The sequence below is a fragment of the Micropterus salmoides genome, unplaced genomic scaffold (assembly GCF_014851395.1).
Source record: "Micropterus salmoides isolate LMB-PRFRI ecotype aquatic unplaced genomic scaffold, ASM1485139v1 Ms_hic_scaffold_11, whole genome shotgun sequence".
In the NCBI taxonomy this organism is placed as follows: Eukaryota; Metazoa; Chordata; class Actinopteri; order Centrarchiformes; family Centrarchidae; genus Micropterus; species Micropterus salmoides.
Window position 1 is genome coordinate 30,532,712 of NW_024040152.1, and position 27,050 is coordinate 30,559,761.

At 40.6% G+C, this 27,050-nt stretch overlaps 1 protein-coding gene across 3 annotated transcripts in view; it reads right to left on the reverse strand.

Annotated features, from left to right (window-relative positions):
* Positions 1–2,689: 2,689 nt before the first annotated feature.
* LOC119898085 (neurocalcin-delta A) overlaps positions 2,690–27,050 on the reverse strand; it is a 71,683-nt gene continuing 47,322 nt past the window's right edge. For 2 of the 3 annotated variants that reach the window (XM_038712243.1, XM_038712242.1), the window contains 4 exons: positions 17,668–18,078; positions 7,548–7,653; positions 6,184–6,303; positions 2,690–4,929 (listed from right to left, as the gene is read on the reverse strand). In XM_038712243.1, coding sequence (XP_038568171.1) covers positions 6,206–6,303; positions 7,548–7,653; positions 17,668–18,045 — 582 coding nt within the window. In that variant the 5' untranslated portion in view covers positions 18,046–18,078 and the 3' untranslated portion in view covers positions 2,690–4,929; positions 6,184–6,205. Of the gene's footprint in view, positions 4,930–6,183; positions 6,304–7,547; positions 7,654–17,667; positions 18,079–23,462; positions 23,550–27,050 lie in introns of those variants that run through there. The other variant, XM_038712244.1, reaches the window with a different exon arrangement.

A 27,050-nucleotide genomic window follows, 5' to 3' on the forward strand; every position in this document is an offset into this window, starting at 1 on the left:
TAACAATATTGACAATGCAATTTTGGTCTTATTCAGTATAAATGCCATGCAGAAATATTCCTAAGTGTCAGGACCTGGTGCAAACCCGGTTAGTCGGGTGACTCTAGGGATGGCAATGTTGGTCAGAGGCTACACACCATTTGGAAATGTACGACAGTGAGTTGATAAAAGACACAAAGTCTGTCCCAATACCCATACTCCTATACAACCTGAAAAAGGCCATGACATGATGGATTCAGCATAAATGCATTCATTCACATGCAGAAGTCGATACTTACACACATGATATCAGCTGAGCTTTTCAAATTCTTGTGAATGGTGTCAAAATGTAAAGGCTTTATTTTTTAGGTCTGTTTTTGTAAATACCTTATCATTTCTACATGTAGTTACTGCACATACAAACATTCGGGCCTCCTTAGAAGAGTATTACTTAAGATGGTTACTATATGCTTCCTGAACTCTTTCCAAGATTTTAACAAATAATATCCCAAATTGCATAATATTGTCTAGATGGCTGTAGGGGACATGTCTTATTTAAGCATTCTGCTTGCATGTTCAACGTATTGAAATATGCATGTGTTGGTTCCAATGACTGATGGGTAGTCTAATCACAACAAGGTGTGCTTGAAGCTGTGATTAATGTGGTGCATCTCTGACATGTCACTTCTGGAGGCCCGCTATTAGCTAATTGACTGCTTAAGGGAGGGCATTGTGGGTAATTGTAGTCCTTACTTTCCAACACTTAAGAGTCAATTTTCCACTTTCCAACAGGTTATTTCACTGTGCGCCTTTCTGTAATCATGGATAAAAGTCCACACAGAATACACAGACTGCAGATCAGTGTGACAGGACACACTGATCTCATGATGACAAGGTGAACGGACGAAAGTCCTCATTTGACATTACAGCTAGGAAAAACTGGACAGCAGGTCAACAGACTCTTTCACAGTATGTTGGTCAGTACGACTCTTTGGCCAGACAAAAGTATCTCAAAAACTATTGGGAGAATTGCCATGAAAGTTTGTTCAGACATTCACAAACCCCAGAGGATGAATCCTACCGATTTCCGTGACCTCCTGACTTTTCCTCCAGCGCCACCTAAAGGATGACATTTTTGACTGAGAGTGAAATGTCTGCCATGAAATTTGGTACAGACATTCATGGTGTCCACATTTCATGTAGCGCTGTTATCAGGTCAATATTTATTTAGTCCAATACTTTAGATTATGACCCTAAGAGACACCAATTGCAAGTATAAAGTCAAAGGCAGTAAAATCAAGGAAACACATACTGTATCTCATTATAATATGAGGCAGTTCAACAGGATGGTTCCTCTGTAGCGCTTTACCAACTACTTTCATTTATGAGCATTTTGAAATTATGGAGCAGATTACTAAAATTGATACCAGATTTTTGAGGCCAATTCGAGCCTCATATAGCCTTTCTATATTCAGAAATTTAAAAATCTGATATTGGCTAATATTCTTTATTTTTTATACGTTTATCCTCAAACACAAGGATTTCTTAAATGAGCTTTCTGAATAATTCTGACCCAGATAGGCACTGAGTGGGACATTTTACAGTCTGTGCTCTCTCTTATTTATAAACTATGTCAAAATAACTTATTCTTACTTATTGGCCAACGTATACAAAGATACAATATCTATTCAATAAGCTATTATAGGCTGAACTGTATCATTCACATCGTCACATTAAAAGGTACAATGTGTTATTCCTGTCTACATGCTCCAAACAAATAAGAGGCAGCATCACTTACTGTCCCCAGCCAGGACACTAACTGATTCTGCTCCTCTACTCTTTTGTAATCACATGCAATGTTAGAGATTATCTTTACAAAAACCTCATGAATTAAGCTTTTTATGTGTTCCTGGATTAGCGGGCGCTGCTTTGTCTGCAACACTAAAGTCAAAGGACCATCATTGTGTGATGATCTGCATGGAGAGGGGCTCCTCTCTGTCACTCTGTATTAGACAAAACTAACAAATACGTGGAACAAGTACATCATTTAAAAAACACAACAAACAGTAGTGACACTATTTCTAATAGTTAAAGTAGACGGACGGATTTTGGAATTTCATCATGCGGGGAAAAAAATCGGCGGAGTTGAAACTCTGGGAGAACAGCAGGGAGAGGGACACACATGAAAAGGATTGGCTCACACCGTCTGAACAGCACTTTGTTTAACATGAGCCTCCTGCATCCCTAAAAAAATGACTATTTGACACCCAGTTAGGGACAGGGAACTTCAAGTGGTGTCGGGAGACAGAAAAGCAGAGGTAACGGTAATGAGAGGTCGGGGAGTGTGAGGGAGAGCAGCTTGTGCAGCATCGTTGATTGAATAGGCCTCAGAGTAGCTCTACTTTGTCGTTGTCTCATGTTAGACTGAGGGCAGACTGGACTCCACAGTGACTCATTATCGCATCTCAAGGAACAAGTGTTATTATAACAAAGGACAGGCCGGGGCTAGCTCATTAGCATGCTAACTTCAGTAGTTATCTCTATAACACAATAAAAAGACATTATTGACACAATGTCAGAGCGTTATTTCTTCACATTCTCTTGATCATGCTAGTTGATTTTTTTTAATGTGTTAACCTACATTTCTGGCTAAAATCTTACAGATTGTACCTTTAGACCACAATATCAAAACAATTAACCAGACACCACATTACTGCTTGCACACAATAAATTGCAAATTTAATTTTTGCCTTTTAAAGTTGACCAAAAAAACAGAATCCTGTGTTCCAAAACTGCAGTCACTAAATACAGGATACCATACAAAACCTACAAAATGCAACAATTACAAACATTTTGTTCAACAGATAACAATTGTACAGTATAAATTTATACAATACTGTTTTTGTTTTTATTTGGCACTTGACCACAAGATGCTATTTTGTGTTTTTACAGAAATGTTACACCTGACGTAGTTTTTTTTTTTTTTTTTTAAAGAAAGAAAAATCATAAAAATACAATAAAAGCAACACATTGTGACAGTATCATTGCAGTAGTTGTGATTCTCGGTTTGTTTGTCTGCATCTTTTTTTTTTCTTCTTCACAAAAAACAGCAGTCTTTAGTAAAACATTCAAAGCGTTTCTAATTGGAAAACAATGCAATAACTGAAACAGCTTCGCTCTGTCTGCCCTGGGGAGGGCTCAGTTACATTCAGGGGAGGGGGTCACACTAGTCCTAGTTGAACTTTCTTAAAAATCTCTTTCTCTTCTCTTTGACAGCTCAGTGAAGGAAAGAAAGAGGGACAGAAGATGAGACCACTTGAATGAATTTGGAGTGTTTGTATTTGTGAGACCAATAGCATGTCATTAGTTTTGAGTAACACTGTAAACTGCACACATGCTAATTAACTGAAAGCCTACAAAGAATTGGGACTGTTGCTAAAGAATTCAGCCAGCTCTGTGTATGTTTGGCCCCGTTACAGATACAACTGGATGGTGATTTAAATATTGAAAGAAGCTGAAGCTCTCAGCTCTGCCAGCATTACCCATGCAACACTGTGTCTTTATGTTTATAGGTTGTTGTGCATGGTGATCTTCCTAAAGCTCCTCTTTGTTTCCTACCATCAAGTCACTCATATGAACCATTACATGCGTCAGCTGTGGCAGTCCGTACGCTGTCAATAACACTGGCTACTGGTAGCACTAACGATGACAATACTAACATACAGAAGCGAGCACATAGCTAGATGGGCGACTGGCCGTTTAGCCACTCATATCACTAAACATACATAAAAACACATGCGCATTAAGTCACATGCATATGTGTTATTTAGTCTATGCACCCCTGTATCCAACTGTTCAACATGCGGCATTTGAAAACATCTAAAAGTGAACGTAAAGTGTGTCTTTGTTCTTCACATAGTAAATGTCAAAAAAGAAACTAGTTTGCATGCTTGACATGCTTAAATAAACATGTTTTTATTATTTCACAACATTTGTTATGAACTGAGCAACCTGGACTTTCTGAAATTTGCTTTACAGATTTAGGTGCACTTTAGTATATCTACCTCAAATACTTTAAAGTTTTCCTGATTTGCCTTAAACTAGAGCGCAGTAATGCGCCGCCACCGTCAGATTCTTACTGATATGAAAAACCACTGGAACAGATGAAGGATAAAGGGATGTGTTTCATCCTTCATTACATCAGTGAGACATCACTAAAATCAAACTATTGATTAGGGCGCATATGCATAGTAGCATAATATTACATGTTCATGTCATTTTGTCCCAGCACGAAAAATGAAACAAAGTCTATCAAGTTTGCAAAATACACAAACACACGTACACATTCTCACAGTAGAAAAGAGGAAACTAAGAGCGGCACTCGTTCTGAGTGAAGGACAATCTTCACAAGTCCTCTCTGCAGATTAAATAATCTCACCTACAGTATGCCAACACCATCATCTCTCTCTCTCTCGTTGTCTCATGCACATACTCTGTCTATGATACACATTAGAGTGACAGAGGCTCTGTGTCGCCCCGGCTGGAGCCTCAAAGGGCACAGAGAGCCAAGGAAAGACACTGATACACAGACTCCAGTTTATACTGTATATATACAACCTACTGCAGACCTTCTTTATACTCTGACATGCCTATAGAGAACGGAGGGATCCTGGTACAACGAGGGGTGTTTGATAATGTTCAGGTTCAGTATTTGTTGGGTTTTGGAGGTTTAGATAAACAGCTTGGGGTGTGTGTGTGCGTGTGTGTGTGTGTATGTGTGTGTGTGTGTGTGTGTGGAGGGGAGGGGGGGCAACTGGAGAATGTGGCTCCTGTGCCCATCTTTCCTCAGTGCATATTGAAGGCCTGTCCTCTTCATCGTCATCAGCTTGTCATTCTTCAGTCTGCTCCTTAGTGGAGAGTTATGGGGATTTAGAGTCACCCAAAGAAGCACTGCGAGGAGACAGATGAGGAGACAGTCAGATCACTGTTGGGATGACAACAGGTGTAAATATGTTGCTCATTCTTATCACATGTTGCATTTCATGGTTTGTGATGATGATACAATATAAAACAGCTTCATCTGATATATTTCTGAAGGGATCCATTCAAAACACATCACCAAAGTAAGAGATCATTTAAAAAAAAGCTGTTACTGCTACAATGTTCTATAAAAAAGCATTTGAATATTCATCTGTTACATAAACAGTTATCAGTTCAAGTAATTAAAATAATTGTGATGCTAAATGATAATTGCGTTCGATTTTACTTCTTATTGTCTGAACCAAGGTTGGGCAATAGAAACGATTCTATATATAGTGACACAGTCTTTCTGGAAAATCTATTGAGACTGGTGATGAATAAACAAAACAAAACAAACAGTTATAGACAGAAAGATTTATAGATAGAAATTAAAACCTCTAAAAACTGTGGAAATAAATAACACTAAATGTATGATTCATACCTGGAGAAAGACCAAGGACCTCTACCCGGCTGCTGTCATATTTATATCTTACTTCTGACAACACACAGCAGACCACACACTCCACCGTTTTGACTAAAGTCATAACCTGTAGCGCTAACAAAGCTCCTCAAGTGCTGCAGCAACTCATGCCTAGAGTTTAGTGTCAGAAAACTAAAGAAATGCTTGTTGACTTCACAAGACAGTAAGCATCTAAAAGTGTCAAACACCCATGGAGATGCAACACAAACGCCTCAGTTTAATCTTTTAAGCGCTTACATCTTTAGAGAATACTGAGGATATTTACAAGAGGAGCCCACAAACACTACCATCACTTCAGAAATGGACAAATCCCACACATGGGGCCTTTAAAAAAAATCTTTTTCAGAGCATCAACACCTTCAACAACTGCTCCAAAATAACAGGTCACCTCCTACAAAGTCTCTAATATCAGTCCATGAACTACAAATAGTCACAAAGCCAGTGACACCGTGGATGACCCATCCTACATCCTGCACAGTGCACACTGCCTCTGAACAGCTTTCCTCCAGCAGGCATCCTCACTGCCCGGGAGGCACGACTGCTCGTAGGAGAAGCACCTTTGTTAATGAGGCTGAGCCTCAGCCTTCCTACGAACCGCACTTTCTGAAAACTGCTGTAGTAACACCAATGCACTTTCTGCAACTCCCGGCTCGCTGACCTTGCTACACTGTATTACAAAAAGTTGGATTGCATGTGCGCCTTACAGGTTGTGTTGATGCCTCAGGTTTAGAACTGTCCAGCACTGCTGGGGTCGCACTGCAACAGGCGGACGATGGAGGGGTCGCTCTTCGCTCCTTTGATGAACTCCTCCAGAGACAGCTTACCTAAAACACATATAAACACCAGGACAAAATTAGGAGAGGCATTATGTTTTAGTAATTTATATTTTACTTCATGGCACAAAACCAAGGATCAATGCATAGACAGTGTAAGATCAACCTCACTTTAGGGCCCCGTGCTGTACTGGAAATATATACAGCACTAATTGGACAACACTGGACTGTTCTACGGTGTACTGTTGGATCTTTTGTCTCATTAGCTTGATTACTCATTCAGCTCATTCAGTTCTGCATTATAGGCTACCTCAGGCTGTGACAAGGAACTGTTCGTGTTAGTGTAAATCACTGGTGAACCAAGGGGTAGAAAGCCTTAAATAACCTTATAACCTCATTGTGGGGGTGGGGAGATAGCTTGGATTTGTATTTTGAAAGAATTTTAGTGAGATGATAACAAAACACACATTTCACACCTGAATCCTTTATGATTCTTTGCAATTGTTCTCCCTTTAGAGCCTAAACCACCTGTTTCAGAGCATGCTAATGATGTTCCACTTCTCACCAACAGGTGGCAGTGTTGAGACGGCTCTTCTTTCTCCCGTCCACACTAATAGACACACTCAAGTTGCCTCCCTAGGAGTCGCTCATTACTCGTGACTCATATTAAAAGAAGCAAAAGAAATACCGATCGTTTCAATGCCCAGGTCAGCAAACTCCCTCTCACTTTGTTCTGCTGTCACTTTTCTCCCAGTTCTTCCTCCTCCTCCTCCTCCTCCCTCTCTTCCAACCCACTCACTAGTTCCTCATTGTCCATCTCTCTGTTCTTCTTCTTGTTGCTTGCTTCTGTGTCTCCTGTGCTTACGATTACCACTGGAGTGTCTGTGCTCTTTGCATATCCACAGTACAATTGTGTGTGACGGACATGTGCTGTGTATTGCTAAAATTGCAGGTCAGGTGTGAATTATGTTGTGAACTGCTGCTTCAGGCTGGAGGACTCTGCAAGTGCCTCTGTAATGGAAAACCAGGTCGGTTTGTACAATGACAACAGCTGCAAGTATCAGGTGCCACTGACGAGCTGTTCAATATATTGCAGTTTAAATGTACAACTGTTGTGTCCGATTTCACAGAGTTAACCAATCAATATAGTAATTCTATCAGATTGTTTAGATTTGTTTGGCGTCTTGGTAGAGAAGCAAAATGAAAGTTGAATGAAACGACTTTGTATGTCAATTCTGGTCACAAGTTACAATAAAAATATCTTCAGATACCTGCAGTAGATGAGGTTAACCTACCGTCTCTGTTGGTGTCCATCTGCCTGAAGATCTTCTCTGTCCTCTTCTCAGGTGTCGACTCGTCCTCAGGCATCTTCATCACAGACGACACCATCTTATAGATTGCCTACAAAAGGGATGTATAGTCAATGATTAATCCACGGATCTCTTCTCACCGGTCTGAAATGAGCCAGACTCAGTGAAAGAAAAAGGTGATGTGCTTCCATGCAGGATTGAGCAACATTCGTATCATATGACGACAGGATGTTTGTGTATGCAATCAAACCACACCCACACAGTCTGATGAAACAGGCCAGCTAAGTGTTTGAGTATTCAATTCTCATTAGATAAAATGCTGCTTTTCTTTCAAATTTTAAACTTTTGATTGAGTAATTAATATTTTTTAATGTATGAGAGAAGTACTTTGGATTTGAAACCATGTTTTTAGTGTTTTTTTTCCCCCTCTAGAGTCTGTTCTGAATTTGTCAAAACTGCATTTTCACTCAATTTTAGTTCATTAATGTTGAGAAAGAAACTGTATTTAATATTTAATATGTATAATGTTACACGTCCACTGTTGGGTCATTATCTCAAACATACACATCCAGTCCTTTAAGTGCATGTAAATGTAGAAGGGAGCTCATGTTCTGGAGTTTGTACTGCTGCTTGTATTCAGCTTACTGAACTGAAGATTCACTCAGGCTAGTTGAGAAAAGCAACGTTCATTTGCCAACCCCGTGTGCCTCGATAGAGTTAACAGAATACACGCTTTTCTCCATATTCCATGCACCCCAAGACAGTGAGAGTACAATAGCTCGAGGGACCCAGGGAGGCGGCACACAGGAGTTTGCCACACACTTACATAACTTGCCCCTGTGATATTGAATTTACTGATATAAAGTAACATTTACTCTGCGGTGTCACAAAGACAAGCAGTGCCCACACCCATTCAGATGAGAATTTATTCCAATATGCCAACTTGTTACACTGCTTCTGTGATTATATTTTCGTGGCTTAGGTAGGGAGGGGTGGAGAAAAACATACACACACACACACAAGCAATCTCTCGCAGACTATTTATCAGTGTTGTGTCTCCTCTGCTCTGTGTTGCATTGCAGGCTGTTTGGCAGTAAACAGTGAAATCACAGCCCACTCTCTCTGTCTCTAATAAGGAGGCGGATTTGAGGGGAATGGGAGCTGACATGTGAACAGAGGAGGGCTGATTGTGATTACAGTGCAGCGGGAGCTTTAAATAGGTGCTGGTTATGCCTCCTATTACACAGTGGCAGGGCGGCTCATCTCCTGGGTCACAGTGGAGCTGAGGAACAGGCAGCAGCCACGGTTATTATCAGTCTTCATTTCACTTTGGACGTGGCTCTGTTATTAATCGAAATCCTTCAAACTGCTGTGAGTGTTTAGTAGATTTAGGCAATATTATATGTTGGGGATTTAGCTGTCGGTCTAATCCAGAGCAACGCAGTGGAATGAGCTTAATATCTAAATCCCAAAATTACAAGCAACCGATGAGAAGTGAAACGATAGCCCTCTCCATTTTCCACACCACACACAATGCTGTAAAAAAAAGAGCCAAAGAGAGACCGAGGAATTTTCTTCTTCCTCTATGCCACAGAGCTCAATTTCTGTCTAAAGAATCAATGAGGCACTGTGTTGCACTGGGTGACATGTTCCTTCACTACCATGAACATACACACGGTAATTTATTTTGACTCAATCCCACATCAACCCCCCCAGTTGCCCTGAATACTCACTAGAGCACCAAATGTGTGTATAGGGGTCACTATAGTGGACAACTACTCCAAATGCATCCATTGCAATCCAATCCATTGCATTTATAGTCATGGATTTCTTTGTTAAAGCCACTTTAAAGGCCACACAGTGTGCACAAATTCACAACACTATAGGAAGCGACCTAGTGGCAAGCCATTGTAAGTGCAATTAAAAACCATGACAACCAAGATGGCTGACAATAGATCAGATGCAGAGAACTTCAGGAATAATACCTTAGTGGCTAAATACAATTTGAACATGAAATAACATCTAATGAATATCAGAATTCTTCTAAACTTCTATTAGTATTTTTTTTAATATTGTTAAATTTTTGTGAGCAGTTAATACAATGAATTATGCATCCACTAAGTTGGGAACGACGCACGATCAGTGCATTTTCACAACTACAAATCATGCTGTATTACAACCTTCTCTACGAACTCTCTCTGTAAAACAGATGGTTTCTGTTACTATTTTTTGCAGTATGTTCACTAAAAAAAGCAATATTTTGCACAACTTTTGCATGTGTAGAATCTTAATCATCATTTTAGTAGAGCTTGAGAGCAGCAAGACGGACCAGGTCTGCAGGTTAGTGGGGTACAACTCAAGTGAGAACTCTGACAATAACAGTGATGATGAATGGCAGTCCAGACAAAGATGAAGCAGCAAGTCCTGACCCATCTTTTTGCAGCTATTTAGCTGAGGATGATGAGAATGTGCCACCTGGCATCCCGTTCTAATCAGTCCGCACCAGTTCGGGATCTTGTACTTGCATCGTTTGAGTAAGAAAAAAGATGATCAGCATCCCATGGCCAGTTGTACAATCTCATTTGATGGAAGATAACATGGATGAGCCTTGGTTGTTTTTCCATAGATCAGAGCACAACATGTTAAAATATATTTGTTTAAAAATTTCCAATAATTCAATATTGTATTCATTAGTCTATTAATATATATTACTTAAAATTGAAAAAGCAAATGCATGAGCGGATACATTAATAAAAGAAAAGTAAAAATCATGGGGCGATCATTCATGCATGAAACGCTAAAAATAATCCCCCCCAAAAAATACACTTCTTCCCCCTGTTTGAGTAACATTTGCTAAAAACTACAGTGGCCAGCTGTTTTAGGAAATTACTGAGCCTAATCTAGCCTTAGCTATATATTTGTAACTCTTCTTAAAAATGTATATCTCCAATAGGAACTGGGCTTGGGTTCAAGAGCCACATACAGGGTAGGAAAGTTGAAAGATGAACACATTTGGTCTTATTATGGGATTTGTTGACAAAATAGAGCATAACACCAGTCTTATCCTCTAAGACAGTAACACATCTGAGGCAGAGGAACTCTCCTGCACCAAAAATAAAGCCTGTGTTATTTAGGTTTGATAATTTCTTCTCCTGTGTCCAAAGAGCACAACCTTTGTCTTAATCGGTTTTTCTCTGCACCCTGCCAGCTAGTGTCTCCATCTCCCCTCTCACCTCCTACTCTCACAATAAAAACTGCATGGACATTATTTTTGTTTCTCTGCCAGCTATCGTCCCTTTATTTGTCTGTAATGTGTTTTTACATTTTAGACAGATGTCATTATGCTTCAGAGGTCCAAAAGACGGTTCTTTCATACCCTTTCAGCAGGGAGCTTCCAGAAAAGAACACAACATCCTGTCCTGTGGAGTCGGAAACAGCCTGTGCCACAGGTAAGTGAGGACACGAAGTACATTGTTACTAAACCACAGCTCTGGACTATTACCTGGCCACTTACGAGTGAGATGAAAATCACCCATCTAACCCATCAGATAATACAGAGACAGACAGATGTGTAAAATAAAGAGTTTAAGAGAAACAGCGAGGGAAAGATCGTCCACAACAGACGACAGAGCCAGCTGAGCACCGCTTGAGTTGTCCTGCAGTAATAAGTACACATGCACAACAAGCACAGTTTCTCGCCTCACCCTCACACCAAAGATGAATACGCTTCCCGTAGAGACTTTATCTGCCTGAGCAGTGAGCCATTTATCTAACCCCCTATTCTGTTCAATGCCACTATATTACCAGTGTGAATGCTCTCTCCCTCCTTTTTTGCCAAGCGAAACAATGAACTTCCCTCTGTGGCCACCTGCGCTGCTGATAGTACGGTGTTTCAGATGAACGGAGTTAGATATCAACTATTGACGAGGGGATGAGACAGTGTTATCGTTCTCCCTGCGTTCAGATTTTGTCATTATCTGAAGAAGATGAGCAAGGCTGGCTGCAATCAATCTCATTCAATTATTCCTTCAACCAGGCTAATTATGAGCATCACCAGACTTTACACACTCTGCAGGAGAGTCCATCAGCTTGCTGGAGTGAGCTGCACCTCCCAGGCACCAAGGCAAAAGGAGGCGAGCGTGAACAGAAGCGGTTTTAATCACCAGCCGCAGAGCCCTCCGGTGCTGGGCCGTGCACATCCCATGCCAGATTGTGTGATGTTTTCAGTCAGGATGCTTTCTATTGCTCCTCTGTAAAAGCTGACAAGAACACGGCACAGGAATTTAGCCGTTTTAAGATTACTTAAGAAATACAGCCATTCATGAGCTTTGCAGAGTTCTCTCCATGTCGAGGGATGCAGTCGTGGGTGTGCAGCGTGAACAGGAGGGGGCTGAGCACACAGCCCTGGGGGGCTCCGGTGTTGAGCACTAGAGATGAGGAGGTGTGACCGCTAGTCCGAACTGTCTGGGGTCTGTTAGTGAGTGTGATACACAGTTTGCTAATCAGTTTCATGGGGGAGATTGTGTTGAATGTTGAGCTGAAATACACAAACAGCATTCTGATGTAGGTGTTGTAAATTTCAAGCCGTGCACACTGAGTGGAGGGCAGTGGAAATAGCCTCGTCTGTGGATCTGTTGGTTCTGAATGCAAACTGGTGAGGTGTAACAGCTAAATAATACAATTTAGCTGACTGGCGTGGATGTAGCTAATAGTGGTGTGATTGAGTGGTTGGGTGGTGATGGCGCAATGGATAAGACGCCTGCCTTTGGTGTGAGAGACCCACTGTGACCCATCCACCACTGTGTTCCTGAGAAAGACACTTAACCCCTCGTTGCTCCAGAGGCGTGTGACTTCTGACACGTATAGCAATTGTAAGTTGCTTTTTGGATAAAAGCGTCAGCTAAATGAATAAATGTAATGTAATAGGCTTGCTAATGTTTGCTCAAAAATGCCAGTAAGTGGAAAATATTTAGGGAGTGCAGACTGAATGCTAATAGCATCAGAGTCCCTGGCAGTGAGAAATGCAAACCAAAATTTGATTTTGAATGAATTATTTCCAAAATGACAAAATGAACAGACGAGATTACCAAAGTTATTACAATTCTCCCAAAAAGATAATCCAGATCATCGCAATCTCTCCGAGAGTTGTTGAGACATTTCACTTGATACAACAAATGTCTACCTCGTGGTGCTAGAGGAAAAGTAAGGGGATCATCAAAGTTAGTAAGATTCATCCTCTGGGGACCAATGAATGTCTGTACCAAAATTTCACGGCAACAAATAGTGGTGGACACTTTGACTGACAGTGTCATCCCTAAGGCCACACCGCTAGCACCGCTCACACTGTGGTAAAATTAGCATAAAAGTCAAAGATGTGGAAAAGAAAAGTTCATTCACCACTTGGTTCTCCCTTCCAGCAACCTGCACTGAACCAGTGAAACAGAGACGCAGCAGAAAATGGAGGGATTTAGCTTTATCAGATCCACCTGCCAATCTGCCCTTTGATACCGCTGAGAGCAGGTACTGTGATCACACTAAGCTGTAGACTTTACTCAAAGACTTTAAGATCAGGCATCATTTTAACTTCAGTGGTTACTTGTAGAAGTCAGCACTACCTGAAAACTTTTCACTTAAGCTTGTTTTCTCTCTGCAGAGGCGGGTGGCTTTGAACAAGGAGACAGCTAAATGCAGAGAGGGACTAGATAGACATGAGGATAAATGAATACTGTGTGTATGTAGGAACACTCAGAGATAGAGTTGGCCCTGGGCTCTTTCTAAAACTGCACTTCAGCAATAAGGAATGGAACTGTCTAACCTAATGAGTAAAACACAGAAACCTTGCTTCTACATTTCATAAGCTACAATCAAATTTTAGTTTGAATTACAATACTGTGTGACAAAACAAACGGCAGCTAATTAACTGCCACATACACACAGACACATCTGCTAATCAATCACAAACACACTCACAAAGGCAGAACTTTCAACTTTTCAACGCGCATGAGTGTCTGAGTCATCGCTTTCTATTCTTTTCTCCTTGGGGAAACGCACCATCTTTCAAAGGAAAGTAGGCACCGGGCAGAGGTTTATGTCGTCAGGATGTAGAAAAAAGTGACAGGCTGAAATCTGAATCACTGCAATCATTAGGTAACGAGGCTAGTTTTACCCTGAAGCAATGAAACGTGGGCACATGTGATGCATTATAGATTAATATTTCCTGGTATTGGCTCAGCCTACCTTGGGAATGAATGAGAGAAAAGCTGGCTTGATTAGCTCAACTCTACAGCTACTGTTGCATTCACCGTCAGTTCATTGTATGCTTAGAGAAACTAAAATTATAAATATCAAAGCTATGGGATGCTATTATGGGAAGATACAGAAAGAATGACTATGTGTAATGTAATAATATACTCTCAGCTCTACAGGGCATTGTAGCGTGTTTTACAGCAATTTTCCTGTTTGGGTTCACCATCACTGCTCTCATTAGTGTCGTTTCTCAATGCAGCAGGCAATTTTCAGAAAAAAATTCAAATAAACCCAACGTAAACCACCTGCCCAGCACCAAAGACAAAGTGAGCGACTAGCTAAACTACGACTAGCCAGAAACAGAGTTGGAAGGAGAGGGAATATTATCCAAGGTGGGTTAAATCAAGGGCAACTGGCCTAATTGATGTTTCCCTTAAATTAACCCTCCTTGGATAACTATGACCTGGATGACTGAGAATCACAGACATGAGAGTAAAATTGAATTATAATCATTGAATTGAATTGAATTATCTTCATTAGGGTGGATACAAACACAATTTCAAATTAATGCTAATGTTGTTCCATATATTCTGGATGTGTAAATGAACAACAGTTTGTTGTAAGATGATAATATGTTGATGTTGTCAATGTTTTGGAGTTTGTTTGTGCTTCCTGTTTTATTTTGAAGTTGTTCTGTCTCGTGTCCTTGTCTTACTTCGCTTCCTTCCGGTCTTGTTTGTTTGCACCTGCCCTAATGTGTTTCACCTGTGTCCCGTTATCTCCACCCTTCTTGTGTATTTAGGACCCTGTCCACACATACACAGGTATTTTCAAAACCGTAACTTTTTGTATGCGGTTTGTCCGTTCATCCACACGGAAACGCAGTCACTGAAACCGAATCTTTTTGAAAACTCCTGCCAAGGTGAAGATTTTTAGAAACTCCGGTTGCAGTGTTTAGCCAGTGAAACCGGAGTTTTTGTCTTGCGACGTCAGAGTGCGCGCCGTTCCGCTTTGTTTACAATTTTATTAGGCTTCTGACTGACCAACGTGACTTTCCGGTTAAGGTTATATCGCCGCCTATTGACTTGACAGTGCTTGATGTGGTGTTTTTGCGTTTTCATGTAGACAGACATTTGTTTTAAACCGTGCATGCGTGGATGGGATTTGTTTTCAAAAAACAAAGGAGGAAAGACTCGTACTAAAAATACCCATGTACGTGTGGACTAAGTCTTTGTCTCTTTGTTCATACCACTCTACATTTTAACCCTCAGCACTGTTCCATGTGTTTCCCAGAGTTTATGGAGTTTCTACAGGGTTGAATGATCATCTATGCTATTCTGGATTTATGTTGCCATGTTTTGGACTGCCTGCTTCATCTAACTTCTAAAGTTCCACAGTGTTTGTCAAACTCTCCAAACTGCATCTGCTGTGCCTGTTGTTCCAAATCCAGTTTTTCTGTGTTAGTGCTGAGCTAAACGTAATATAATGAACTGGCCAATACTGGACCCAATAATGGTGTTTGATGTCTCCTAGCGAGAGAGCGCTAGCACCTCCAGTCGAGCCACAGATATCACGCTGACGTGGCAATAAACAGAAAGATGACCAAAAAGAAAACTGAGGAGTGTTAAAAACCACAGCATCCACCAGAAAATGTATGTACTGATTGTGGATCATACGTTTTTAAGTGTACGCATTTACTTTGTGAATGTTCAGTTAAAAAGATTTTAAATTTACTTACTTGAAAAAGAAAAAAAGAAAAAATGTTTGTCTCAACATTGATAATGTTGACTTTTTAATAATTTTTTTTAATCCATACTGGAATCGAAACTGGCAATAAATAAGAACCAGAATCAATAAGCAGAACTGTAATCGACAGAATTCAAATGTACCTAACCCTAATTAGCATTAAGGTATCTTTATGTTTGCACTTAAAGGCTCGTGCAGACTGCACGACTTTCAGCGTTGGCAGATTGATGTGCTGTTCACACTACACAACTTGCCGTCTTGTGACGGGAGTCTTGAAGTTGTTGTGGCGTTCACACTACGTGACTGATCGGTGACAGGGGGTCACACACTACACGAGCTGACAGCAGCTGTGTCAACCGACGCTGGTCTCCAAACCACGTTTTGTCAAGAAAACACGTGTGAAATGTGAAACGGGAAATGACGCGAGCCTACACGCCAAACAGCTGTTGTTTGTTATTATAAAGATAGCAATTATAAAGACAAAGACTCTGGGTGAAAGAATGGATTAGCACACGCAGGTAGCAGGGATCGTCTGAGCTACAGAGAGAGCTGGAGGGGAGTAAAAAGAGTTTTGCAGTGAAAAAATAGCTGCCTAATCTCATTGGCTGGATGTGGATGTCGATTCCAGATATTTAGCATGCTAGATATCTGGCAGACGTCGGCGATGTGGCAGTGATGATATCGGCCTAAAAATCGTGTAGTGTGAACTAGTGAACGAACGAACTGGGAACAGACAGTAGATCTGTGGGGGCTGATGGCCGAAATATTTTCCGGATAATTAAACTAATATGAATTAGATCAGATGATGCTGTAGCCTGATATGTTGGAGATTGGATGTCTGTGTGTCCATCATAATTAAATCAGTTACATGATGAATGAGTTGAGCTGTGCGTGAACTTAAGTGCTGGTACCGCAGTAATGATGCCAGACTGGGTAGTAACTGTACCAGGGGCAGAGTGGCAAAAGAAAATGAGAGACATCTGTATATAAATCACAGAGACATATGGTAAAACTAAGTTTAAAATGAAGAAAATAAAGCTAAGAAGCCTGCTCAATGAAACTAGGTGAAACTGAAGTGGGACCAACTAGCTGCTGTTACACAAATGTGGAGGAAGTAGGAAAAAACTGAGGGTAGAAGTCTTACACACCCACACACACATTTAATGTATGTGTGTGCAGTTGTAATTGTCTGTTTACATGAGAAACTCTTGTATAGGAAATGCCACCAGTGCTCCCCCTTTTCCCTTGTCGTGCCCTGCTGCACAACCCAGAAGTATTTTCCAGTTCTTCTGCTGTAAACCTTATAACAATCGTACAACTTCTGAATCTTCCAGGGACAAAAATGGGATTCAATCCTATAAAAATCTGGAAATGAACAATACCTCTCATTTCAACATGACCAGGGTTTAGTACATTGTTAACACAGACTATAAGCAAACATTTGAAAAAATTCAAAGGGAGGAGCATAGGCAGTATACAGTGGGTGTTTCAGCAGGCATGGGTTAGGCTGAGCAGAGACAAAATCTATTGTTTTCCTTTCTAGATAAGACTAAAAGACATATTTAAGAAGGAGTACAGGTAATGAATCCCTGAATGTTTCCAAAACTGCTTTTACTGGCAGGAAAAGGAACCTTTCCAATTAATCTTAATATCTAAATGCATCTTTTAAGTACACCCACATTTCAATCTTGGCAGTAAATGAGGTCCTGAACATCATCTCTCAGAAATCACGTGTGCTCGGTAGAGGCACATCCAGCTCCATGTCTGTAAGAGCCTCCTCCCTGCATGAAGCAGAGCTGTGTGGCCTCCTGTTCTTAAAATGCCAGCACTGTTTTTCCTAGTTTAAAAGAGTTTGTTATGGATACAGCGGCAGTACTGGTAATATAACAGGGTTTAACAATCACTGCCTTGACTAATGTTACAGTTAGTGTGTGCACGAGTTTAAACATGTCTATGTGTCTCCTGATTCATCTCAATTCAGAAGTGACTGCCTCACAGTCAACCCTTGAGGCTACCATGTGATAGAGACTTCCTGTAAGAGTTCTTTTGTTAATATGTTGTATTTGTCTACAAAGACAACATTATGTGTCCATCTGTCCCCAGGCACACTCACCTGAACAATCTCCAGCATCTCAGCTTTACTGATGTACCCATTTCCATCCAGGTCGTACATACTGAAGGCCCATTTCAGCTTCTGCTCCAGTTTGCCACGTGACGTCACACTTAGTGCAATGATAAACTCCCGGAAGTCTATTGTCCCATCGCCGTTAGCATCAAATGTGCGAAAGACATGCTCTGCGAACTTTGAAGCGTCTCCGTAGGGGAAGAAGTTACCGTAGATCTTCTTGAACTCCTCCATGGAGAGGTTCCCGCTGGGGCAGTCTCTCAGGAAGCCCTTGTACCACTCCTGGATCTCGTGCTCGGTGAAGTCTGTGCTCTCCAGGAGGTCCTGCATCACCTCGGGGCGGAGCTTGCTGTTCTGCTTCCCCATGTCTGTCGGTCCTGTCAATCACTCGGCTCACAGCTGGCAGAGAGAGAGAGAGAGAGAGAGAGAGAGAGAGAGAGAGAGAGGTGAGACGGTTTGGTTTTAGGGTGGGATCAACATCAACAGACAAAGTGCAACATATAGTGGTCTATTGATTTCTAGGGTCCCAGCTGAAGGACAAAGATGAAAAGAAGAAAAACTGTTCATCGCACCAGGGGTACCAACGTTACTTGTGTGAGGGGGATGATGTGCTTTTAACTCGTGCTGCCCATCGATGGTCTATAACACACTTAGTTCAATTCTCACAACCTGGAAGAGCTAACTTTGTATGCAGCTACCAACTGCTGTTTCTCACTGCTAGCTACATAATAGATGACCATTATGAGGCAGTAAAAAAAGTTTCAGAGTGAGTGTTGGATATAAATTTACCTCTAAACAGTAACTTTACTAGTTTCCAGCCAGTTGCTCCATTTACTGTATAAACTATTCTGACAGTGCAGACCTGTTTTCTACCCCCTGCTGCTCATTTTACTGGTGTAATGCTGCCCAACACAAACAACTGGTAAATTCAAATACTTTGATTTATTTTTACCCATTTTTTAAAAAAATAACTGTTTCTGCATATGAGAAAGCCTTTTTTCAAAGGTTAGAACTCATTACTAGGGGTCGTACCGCTGGTCCTTTGAAAAACACGTTTAGTGTTACATACTGTAAGTATACAGTATATAATATGCCTACTGAATTCTACTTTACTTTGAAAGTGGAGCAGAGCAATTGGTTCCACCGCGGGGTGACGGTTTTGAGGCCTGAATCCTGTGTATGCATTAGCTAAATAACCACTAAACTAAGCCAAGGGACACAGCTGCTGTGTGTGGCAGTAGCTTTAACGAGGTATTAACAAAAAAATGTAAGCAAACCTTCTTTTCAGATGTTATCAGGACTGAATTCACTCTCTTTTTACAAACTACTGGAACTTTCCGTGGAAAACAGCACAGTGTACTCTGAGTACACACAGCGCCATATGCCCAATATGGGTTTAATTAGTCTATAAAATCTCTAAACACACTAAACTTAGCTGTCCTGGAAGGAAAAGGTGGAGCAATCAAATTATATTTAAGCTGAGCCGCTCAACAAACACAATTTAGATTCATAACGTCTTGAGATTTCTTACATTTCTTACTGCAACTGTGTTCAGTGTAGATCCTTATGAAGAGGATTTATCATTTTTTCATTTTACCTTATATTACTTTCTGACAATAAAAGTCATGTTGCTCATAACAGGGACTGTTTGCTAGGTGGCATTTAGAGTGATTGGTGACTCGGAGCTGAGAAATGTTATGATGATCTGGATATTAAGGGTATAAAACACCTCAATGAACAGACATTAAATCGTTTATTGTATTTGCTAAATTCTGCATTAAATGAACAGAAATATCTTCTTTTCAAATCTATGTTTCTATTAGTTATATGTAAAGCCTGATATTTATCAAGATCCAAAGTGTCCAATTTAACATATATAAGCAACATTACAACAACAGGGTTAATGTCAGGTCATTTTCCCCACCGGTTTTATTTTACAATGGCAATTTTTTTTTTATGATGCCGCTTTTTAGAAGTCTTTGTTAATCAAGACAAACACGACTACAATTATATGTGATTGGCTGTTGCTTCTGGGTGTATACGAAGGCTTTCAAAAAGTTGAAGTTGAAGAAATGAAAAAGCTGCAACAATATCCAAATTACCCAGTGCTTACTGTAAATAAATCAGGAAATAATATTCATCAATACTGAGTTTTAAAATTCTATTGTGTTATTTCACAAGGTCATAATTACAGTACATATATTGTCTGTTGCTTATTTGTATGATTATTGATCTCGTAATATCTTATTTGTTTAATATTGGCCACTTTGGATCTCCCAAGAGATTACCTCGCCAGAGATAAAAGAGGTAGCATCGAACTAGACAGACTGATTGAGATTCAGAGTTAGACAGGGAAATAGTAACAGAGGTCCGGTTATGTCATCGTGCTCATGGCTGGATTGGGAAACCCTGTTTGTGAAGTGGATCACCAGATTCATGTGACCACTTTGCCTGATCGCGATTGTTGTTAGTGAAGCCAGATAAGGAAAAGATATCCTGGGTATGTTGAACTTACTTCATGTTATAGGCCCCAGAATAAATTAACCATACTTAGTGAGTATACACAGTGCATGCTTATATTTTAGTATGTGAGTTATCATAAGCCTTTATGCAATCAAATTACAATTTTAGGAACCAAACATGTTTGAGATGGCTACAGCACACGCAGTAATAGCCTATCTAATCTTGTGTTTAGGTTGTATGTATTTATGCCCAGTATGTATTCAGCCCTGTGTAATACCCTGCCTTGTCTTGGCCGTCATTCCGGAAAGCCTCGGGAAATTAGTCACTTGTGTACCCAAAACTTCCCGGCAATGTTCTTGAATACAACAGCGCCTTAGGAAACCATAGAAAATGACAACTGTTGAAAGTTTCTTTTTCACATCCTTGGAAGCAGGTCATCTACAGGGACTAGTCAACTACTACAATCTCATACCGAGAGAAATGAGAACCCACCACACTTTCTATCTACAAACACAAAGTCATGGCAGACAGATGTTAAAAAGAAAAAGAAAAAACAGGCCTCCTGCACTCAAGGTTCAACCAAGGCCACCACTGAGTAGAAATTCCACAAAAAACAGTAAGCAAGGATATTTGACAAGTGATATCTTATCAGAGTGTTGAATTATCTACTCTCAGCGCCTGATGGAAAAGGTCGAGCTCCAGCCGTGCCCTAAAACAATAAAACAACTACCAGGTGGTTAATGTTACAGAGCGGCTTCTACCTCTCTTTGGTAAACATGATGATGAAAACGGCTCTGATATCTGGGTGGGTCAGAATCATAATCAAGGGGAGCAATCACTTGAGTGGCACCCGAATGAATGCAAGAATGATTTATGTGACTCTCCTTTGTTTTCTTTTTCTATCACAGACTGACGTTTGCACAGTCACACTGAGCACAACAAAAAGCTGCTTAACATTTAAACTGCGACATATTGAAAATGTGGGAAGGGGAGAGTGTTTTGATCTAAACACGCTCAAAGGCAATGCTTACATGCTGATGTTCAGTGGGTAAAATGTTAACCATGTTCACCATCTTAGTTTAGCATGTTCATTTAATTTTATTTATATAGCACCAATTCATCACAAAGTTATCCTCATTGCACTTTTCATCTGGAGCAGGTGTAGGCTGTACTCTTTTTAATATTATTAACAGAGACCCAACAATTAGCAAATGCTAACATTTGCTAATTATCACAAAACACAACACACAGCTGAGGCTGATGGGAATGTCATTAGCTTTGCAGGTATTTGGTCATAACATTTTTGAACAAATTGATATGTTGACCTGATGATGGTGCTAGAAGAAAAGTCAGGGTGTCACTAAAGTCAACCTCATGGTGGTGCTCGTGGAAGTTATCACCGAAGTCAGTGAGGACCCTGCATGTCTGTACAAAATGTCATGGCAATCCATCCAATTGACGCAATTTTCTGATGCTACTCAGACAGGACATGTAATTAGTCGTTGATTTCGTGAGGTTTTCTTTTACCAATTGCTTTTGAATTGCAAGGCACAAACAAAAGAAGTAGGAAAACAATAACATGTAAGACCTCCAACGTTAAATGAAAGAGCATCAACGATTATGTAACAGGCTTTAAAATAGGACAAAGACAAAAACACCACAGACCTTTGGGTGAGTTTGTTTTATTTATTTATTTCCACGCGGTATTATGATGTTTTTATCGCCATCTGTCCTTTAATGTAAGGGCAAACAACACAACTGAGGGTTTGGCTGAGAAGGTTCAAAAAACCTACTGTTTAAGGTGTTGCTACAGCTACTGACCCTCAGAGTGACTGCACTTCAGTTTGTCGCCAAGCTCGTCACTAATGGAATCCACAGCCATGACCCTGTCCACTGCTGTAACACACACACACAGCGCAATGAAACCACTCTGCTGCTCCTGATGACATGCTCAGCCAACTGAGGATGCTGCTGGCAACCCACTTACGTAGTGACATGGATTTTTTCTTCTTCAGCTGCTCGTCTGTATGTGCGTTCATGTGTGTGCAACTCTATTTTGAGTGAGAACCAATTTGAATATTAGACCTTTGGAATGAGTAAATGCTTTTTCAGATTTTAATGTGAGAGTTAATAGGTGAGGAGATGAATTGTAGTCAAAGGCAGGCAGAAGATCTATGGACAGAGATATATCCATAGAGAAAGAGCTTGTGTAAGTACTGTACCGTATATTTGAGATTGACAGCAGCTGACATTAAAATGAGTAGGCACTAGTGACTGACATTTTGAACAGCACACTGAAGCATGAGGCAGAAACGTTTTCTGTCATACAGTGTTGGAAAGCTGCTTTCTCACAGTTGGGCTGCGGGTTGTATACCTAAACCTTTTTGTAACTGTCCAAAAAACAGGCCCTCTGACAGACTCTGCTCATTTTCCACGTCAACACGCCAGGTTGTCCTCAGATGTGATAATAGGAGGAGTGTCAGTTAGTTCCGTTCCTTTTCTTACTACTTATCAAACAGATAGAAAACTTAAGGTCTTCACCTCCAGCTGTTCCAGGGGAATTGATGATAGCCATTTGGAGTATGAATTGGGTGCATAATATTAACAAACATGTTCTGTTACAAAGAACATAAAACAGTCACTAAACAAAAATAAACAAGACAGAATCTAAAGCCAGGCTAGCGGCTTTGTGAAGCCCTAATAGGGGCACAGCAGTGCTTTGAGCCACATGCTAACATCAGCACGCTAACATGCTCACAAGGACAATATAACATGCTGATGTTAATCAATGGTTGGCATTTGCTAATTAGCACTAAACACAAAGTACTGCTGAGGCTGATGGTAATGTCATGGAAATCTATCCAACAGCTGTCAAGACATTTCACTCAAATCCAAAAATGTCAACCACATGGGGGCGCTAATAGGACTGCCAGGGGACCACCAACATCCTCTGGGCACCATGAAATGTCATGGCAATCCATCTAATACTAGTTGAGATACATCAGTCTGGACTAAAGCGGTGGACTGACTGACATACACAGCCGCAGTGGCTTTTACTGTGAAGCAGCGACCAGAAGTGCTGCAAAAGGAGAAAATAAAGAGACCTCAAGGTTTCAAACAGTTAAATAAATTATCAGACAAAGAAAAGCTCCTATCTATTTGACAACCATTTGGACTCAAACCACTCCAACCAAATGGACTATCATTCAAATCAGCGTGCGGACAGACGCGGCTGGTGATTCACATTCAAATAGAACCTGGCAGAACTGGTTACATGGCTGGGATTCACATTCAGATTATAACCACCTAAACACACTCACCAGATAAGCTGTGGATATTTTCTGGCCACTTCCTCTGTGGGCAAAACAATTTCTATGTAAAACACACAGCCTCTCCACGATGAAAGGCTGTGAAGACAGTGATGATGTTAATGCAGTATGAATACATTTATGAGACGACTCTCACACACTGACAGCAGAGAGGCAAGGACACTGAAGCAGTGAGAGAGGCAGAGCAGAAGTGGAGCACGATGACGACAAAACTGTACTGTGGAGATAATATATGTCTCCATTTTAATCTTTTCAACCTATACATATACCTTGTTTTTTATTCTCTCCAACACATTTCCTCTTTTCTAATCATCTTCCTCTTCAGCTACCCTCCATTAGTCCCACCATCTTTCTAGTATCCCATTCATAAACTCCCCGTCTTTCTCTTCCACCATGCCCGTACCTTATTTCCACACGCTTCATCCCCCGTTTCACTCTCTTATGAAGCAATTTCACTGCAGTTACCATAGTAACATTCGGCAGAATCTCACAGCCATTGATGAGCTGTCTGGCTGAGTGCACTGCAAACACATACGCAAGGGTACACACACTACTCACAGTCAAATACACCAAATCAGTGCAGGATGTGTGTGTGTGTGTGTGTGTGTAGGTGTATAGGTGGTTGTGTGGGTGCAGGTATGTGAGGTGAGTAGCAAGTAGTCAACTGTGATCAACTGTTGTAGAAACTCAAAAAGGTATTAAAAAATCCTTTACATGAAGCAGGGAGTCAAACAATGATAATTTAGACCCTAAATGCTCCGGTGTTACAGCAGTCTACTCGGCGTGTATCCCTCATTTGAAGCAGCGACGACATATTAGCTGCAACAGAACTTTAACAGCCTATCCCATTGTGTGCCGTGTGATTCAGAGGAAAATCTATTTGATAGTAGATCTCAAGTAAGACTGGTACAAAAGAGGAAGAGAAAACTGCTCTTCAACACCAATGGAACAAGTAGCAAAATCTTCCTTGTGAGAACAGGCAAAAAAGATTTATGGGGAACACAATCTTGATTTTGAGAAACACTATCTCTAACAAGACCTCTGGTAATAAACAGTCTACAAATACTCTTGACTATAGTTTCATTTATTTGTTTTTTATTTTTCATAACTACTCAGACAATGACATACTGAAGTAAGAGGTGGGAGACAATCCTTTGGACCTTCTTGTTCCAGCAAAAAAATAAAAAATAAAAACACCTTTACACACTAGGGCATCCCAAAGGTTACATTTTTACCATAATATTAACATTTGTTAAAAAACAACAACTTTGCTCTCTTGCCTTCAGGCAATTTTACGGCCTCCTGGAGATTACAGATTAAAGAAAAGCCAAACTACTCCTACAATGCCCTTTTTAGCCTCCGCTAACCCCCTTTCCCTAAACCTATAGCACCAGCTGTTGCTGAGGGTGAAAAGGGCTTAACGTCCAGCTGCAGCGGATTCCTGAGGCGAAAGAATCTCAGATGGAGAAGACTAGTAGAAGGAATTTGTGGATGTCTGACTTGGTGTGGTTGAAGTGTAAACAAATGAGTGAAATGAGAAAACTAAGAATAGGAAGAAACCGCTATCTCCAACACTGCCAACTTTATGACAGCTTTAGAATAAACAATGGCCGTCTCCCAATTCACGGGCTGATTCGTTTGAACTCTTTTTAGACCAAATATGTCAGGAGACCTGTTCAAAGGTTCTTTTAAAAGTGGATGAGAAGTGGTGCTACCTTACATTTACTGAGTAATGTGCAACCATAAAGAAATAGTTTTGGTTCGTGCAGCATAAATGAGAAAGAAAAGATAGCAAAGTGAAAGAAAGAGAAAGTTTCCCAGGAAAGGAAAGTGTATTTTTTTAAGAAACATGTGTTCCCTTGTTTTTTTTTAGTACAAGGCAGCAGCTTGCATCTCCAGAACAATGGACAGCAGGAACAACAGAGAGTGGGGAGGTGAGACAGAGAAGGACACAAACACACACACTCAAAAATAGATTAAAATAAGAAAGAAAATGCTGATCTCTCCTACATCCTACTGGGCCCTAAGAGACACACCTCTGTTCTCTCTTTTCCTGTCCCAGCAGGAAAACCCTGAGACAATTCAAGACATTTAGGAATAATAAATCATAATAATTAAATCACTCAAGACATACTGTTAGTTTACTAAGCCAATTAATTTATTCCAAAAGTGTCTCACTCAACCACAATAATAGATTTTACTTCTTAAAATATTAGGCTTAAACTAATCTGCAATGTGCCTTGTTTCCAAAGAGACCTCCCAAAAGGAGAAACCTCTCCCGCTTAAACTTCCTGACAATACAAGAAGGCGAGGTGGGAAACCACAGAGACAGGCACTGGCAGACAGCCATACAGTAGCTGGACAAGACCGTGACCCAAGAGTGGGGCAGATGAGTTTTGTATTACTTGGACTAAAGCCAAAGATTATTTTTTTCTTTTGTAATAAAGATGACCATACTTGTGCAAGCCCTTCTCACCAAGTGTGTGAATTCTTGTCAAATTGATTGGGGTTGCTACCTGGTTATATTTATTTAGGTTGCTATTTATGCTGCCCACAGTCGACATTTTCAACCAATATCTTTATACTTTTAAAGGACCCCCTTAGCCTTCGATGGGTTGCTATGGTAACAAACCTGATAGAAGGGGGAAGAGGAGACTGCACATTTTGCCTATTGATTCTGGAGAAAAAGAGTGAACCAGTGAGATGACACATTTCCTCAAGTCAATTTCATAATCAACTTAAAAGGTTATGTAATTATATCTGTGTAGCCACAGCGCAGAGACCCGTGGTCACTGTGCCTGTAAAACCCTGGGTTATTATCCATGTTAGAGGTATTAAAGGTATTAAGGATTATATAACATCTTTACTGTTTATTCAGGCTTTATTCTGGTTTATTCTGGCTTGCTTGCAGATGTATAAATGTATAAAGATCTAGGATAACAGTGGATTAAGCTACTTCTTAGCAGAGTCAGATTTGACAACTATTTTGGTGGACTGAGCCTCCGCTCTGGTTGCGTGCCTGCATGGAATCTCTCTTCTTCTTCACTTCCTCTTTGTCCAACAAAAAAAAAGGACCCCTGCCTTGTACTTGGAGGTCGTGTCTAATTTGTTTGGCTCCCTGCCAGTGGTGCCCTGGTGGGAGCTCTCTGTCTGCCTGGCACAGGATCATTGGAGCTGGGTAATTGGTTGGATGACTAACCCCTGGGTCCCAACAGAGGGGAACAGAATAGATGTCTGTCTGTCTCTTGTTGCAGTTATTATGGTTCTGTGATGTAGTCTGCTAGCTTCTACAGCTTTAGTATAAAGCCTGTCTAGTCGGACTGCTGCTAAAATTCACACAATTGGCCTTTTGCTAAGCCCAGCCCCCTTTAGTCACTGTTGCTATGCCTGTCAAGCTTTCCATTCTTGCACAATAAATACGTGTATTTAGTTCACAACGGTAAAAGATGAACTACCACTAGAAATGCTTAGAAATGTAATTTAATTTCAGACAGAGGTAGACAAAAACAAGCTTCTCATTTCTAGCCAATGAGTCAATTGAAATTGGCAACTGTCAGCTAAAATGACAACTGTTGCTGA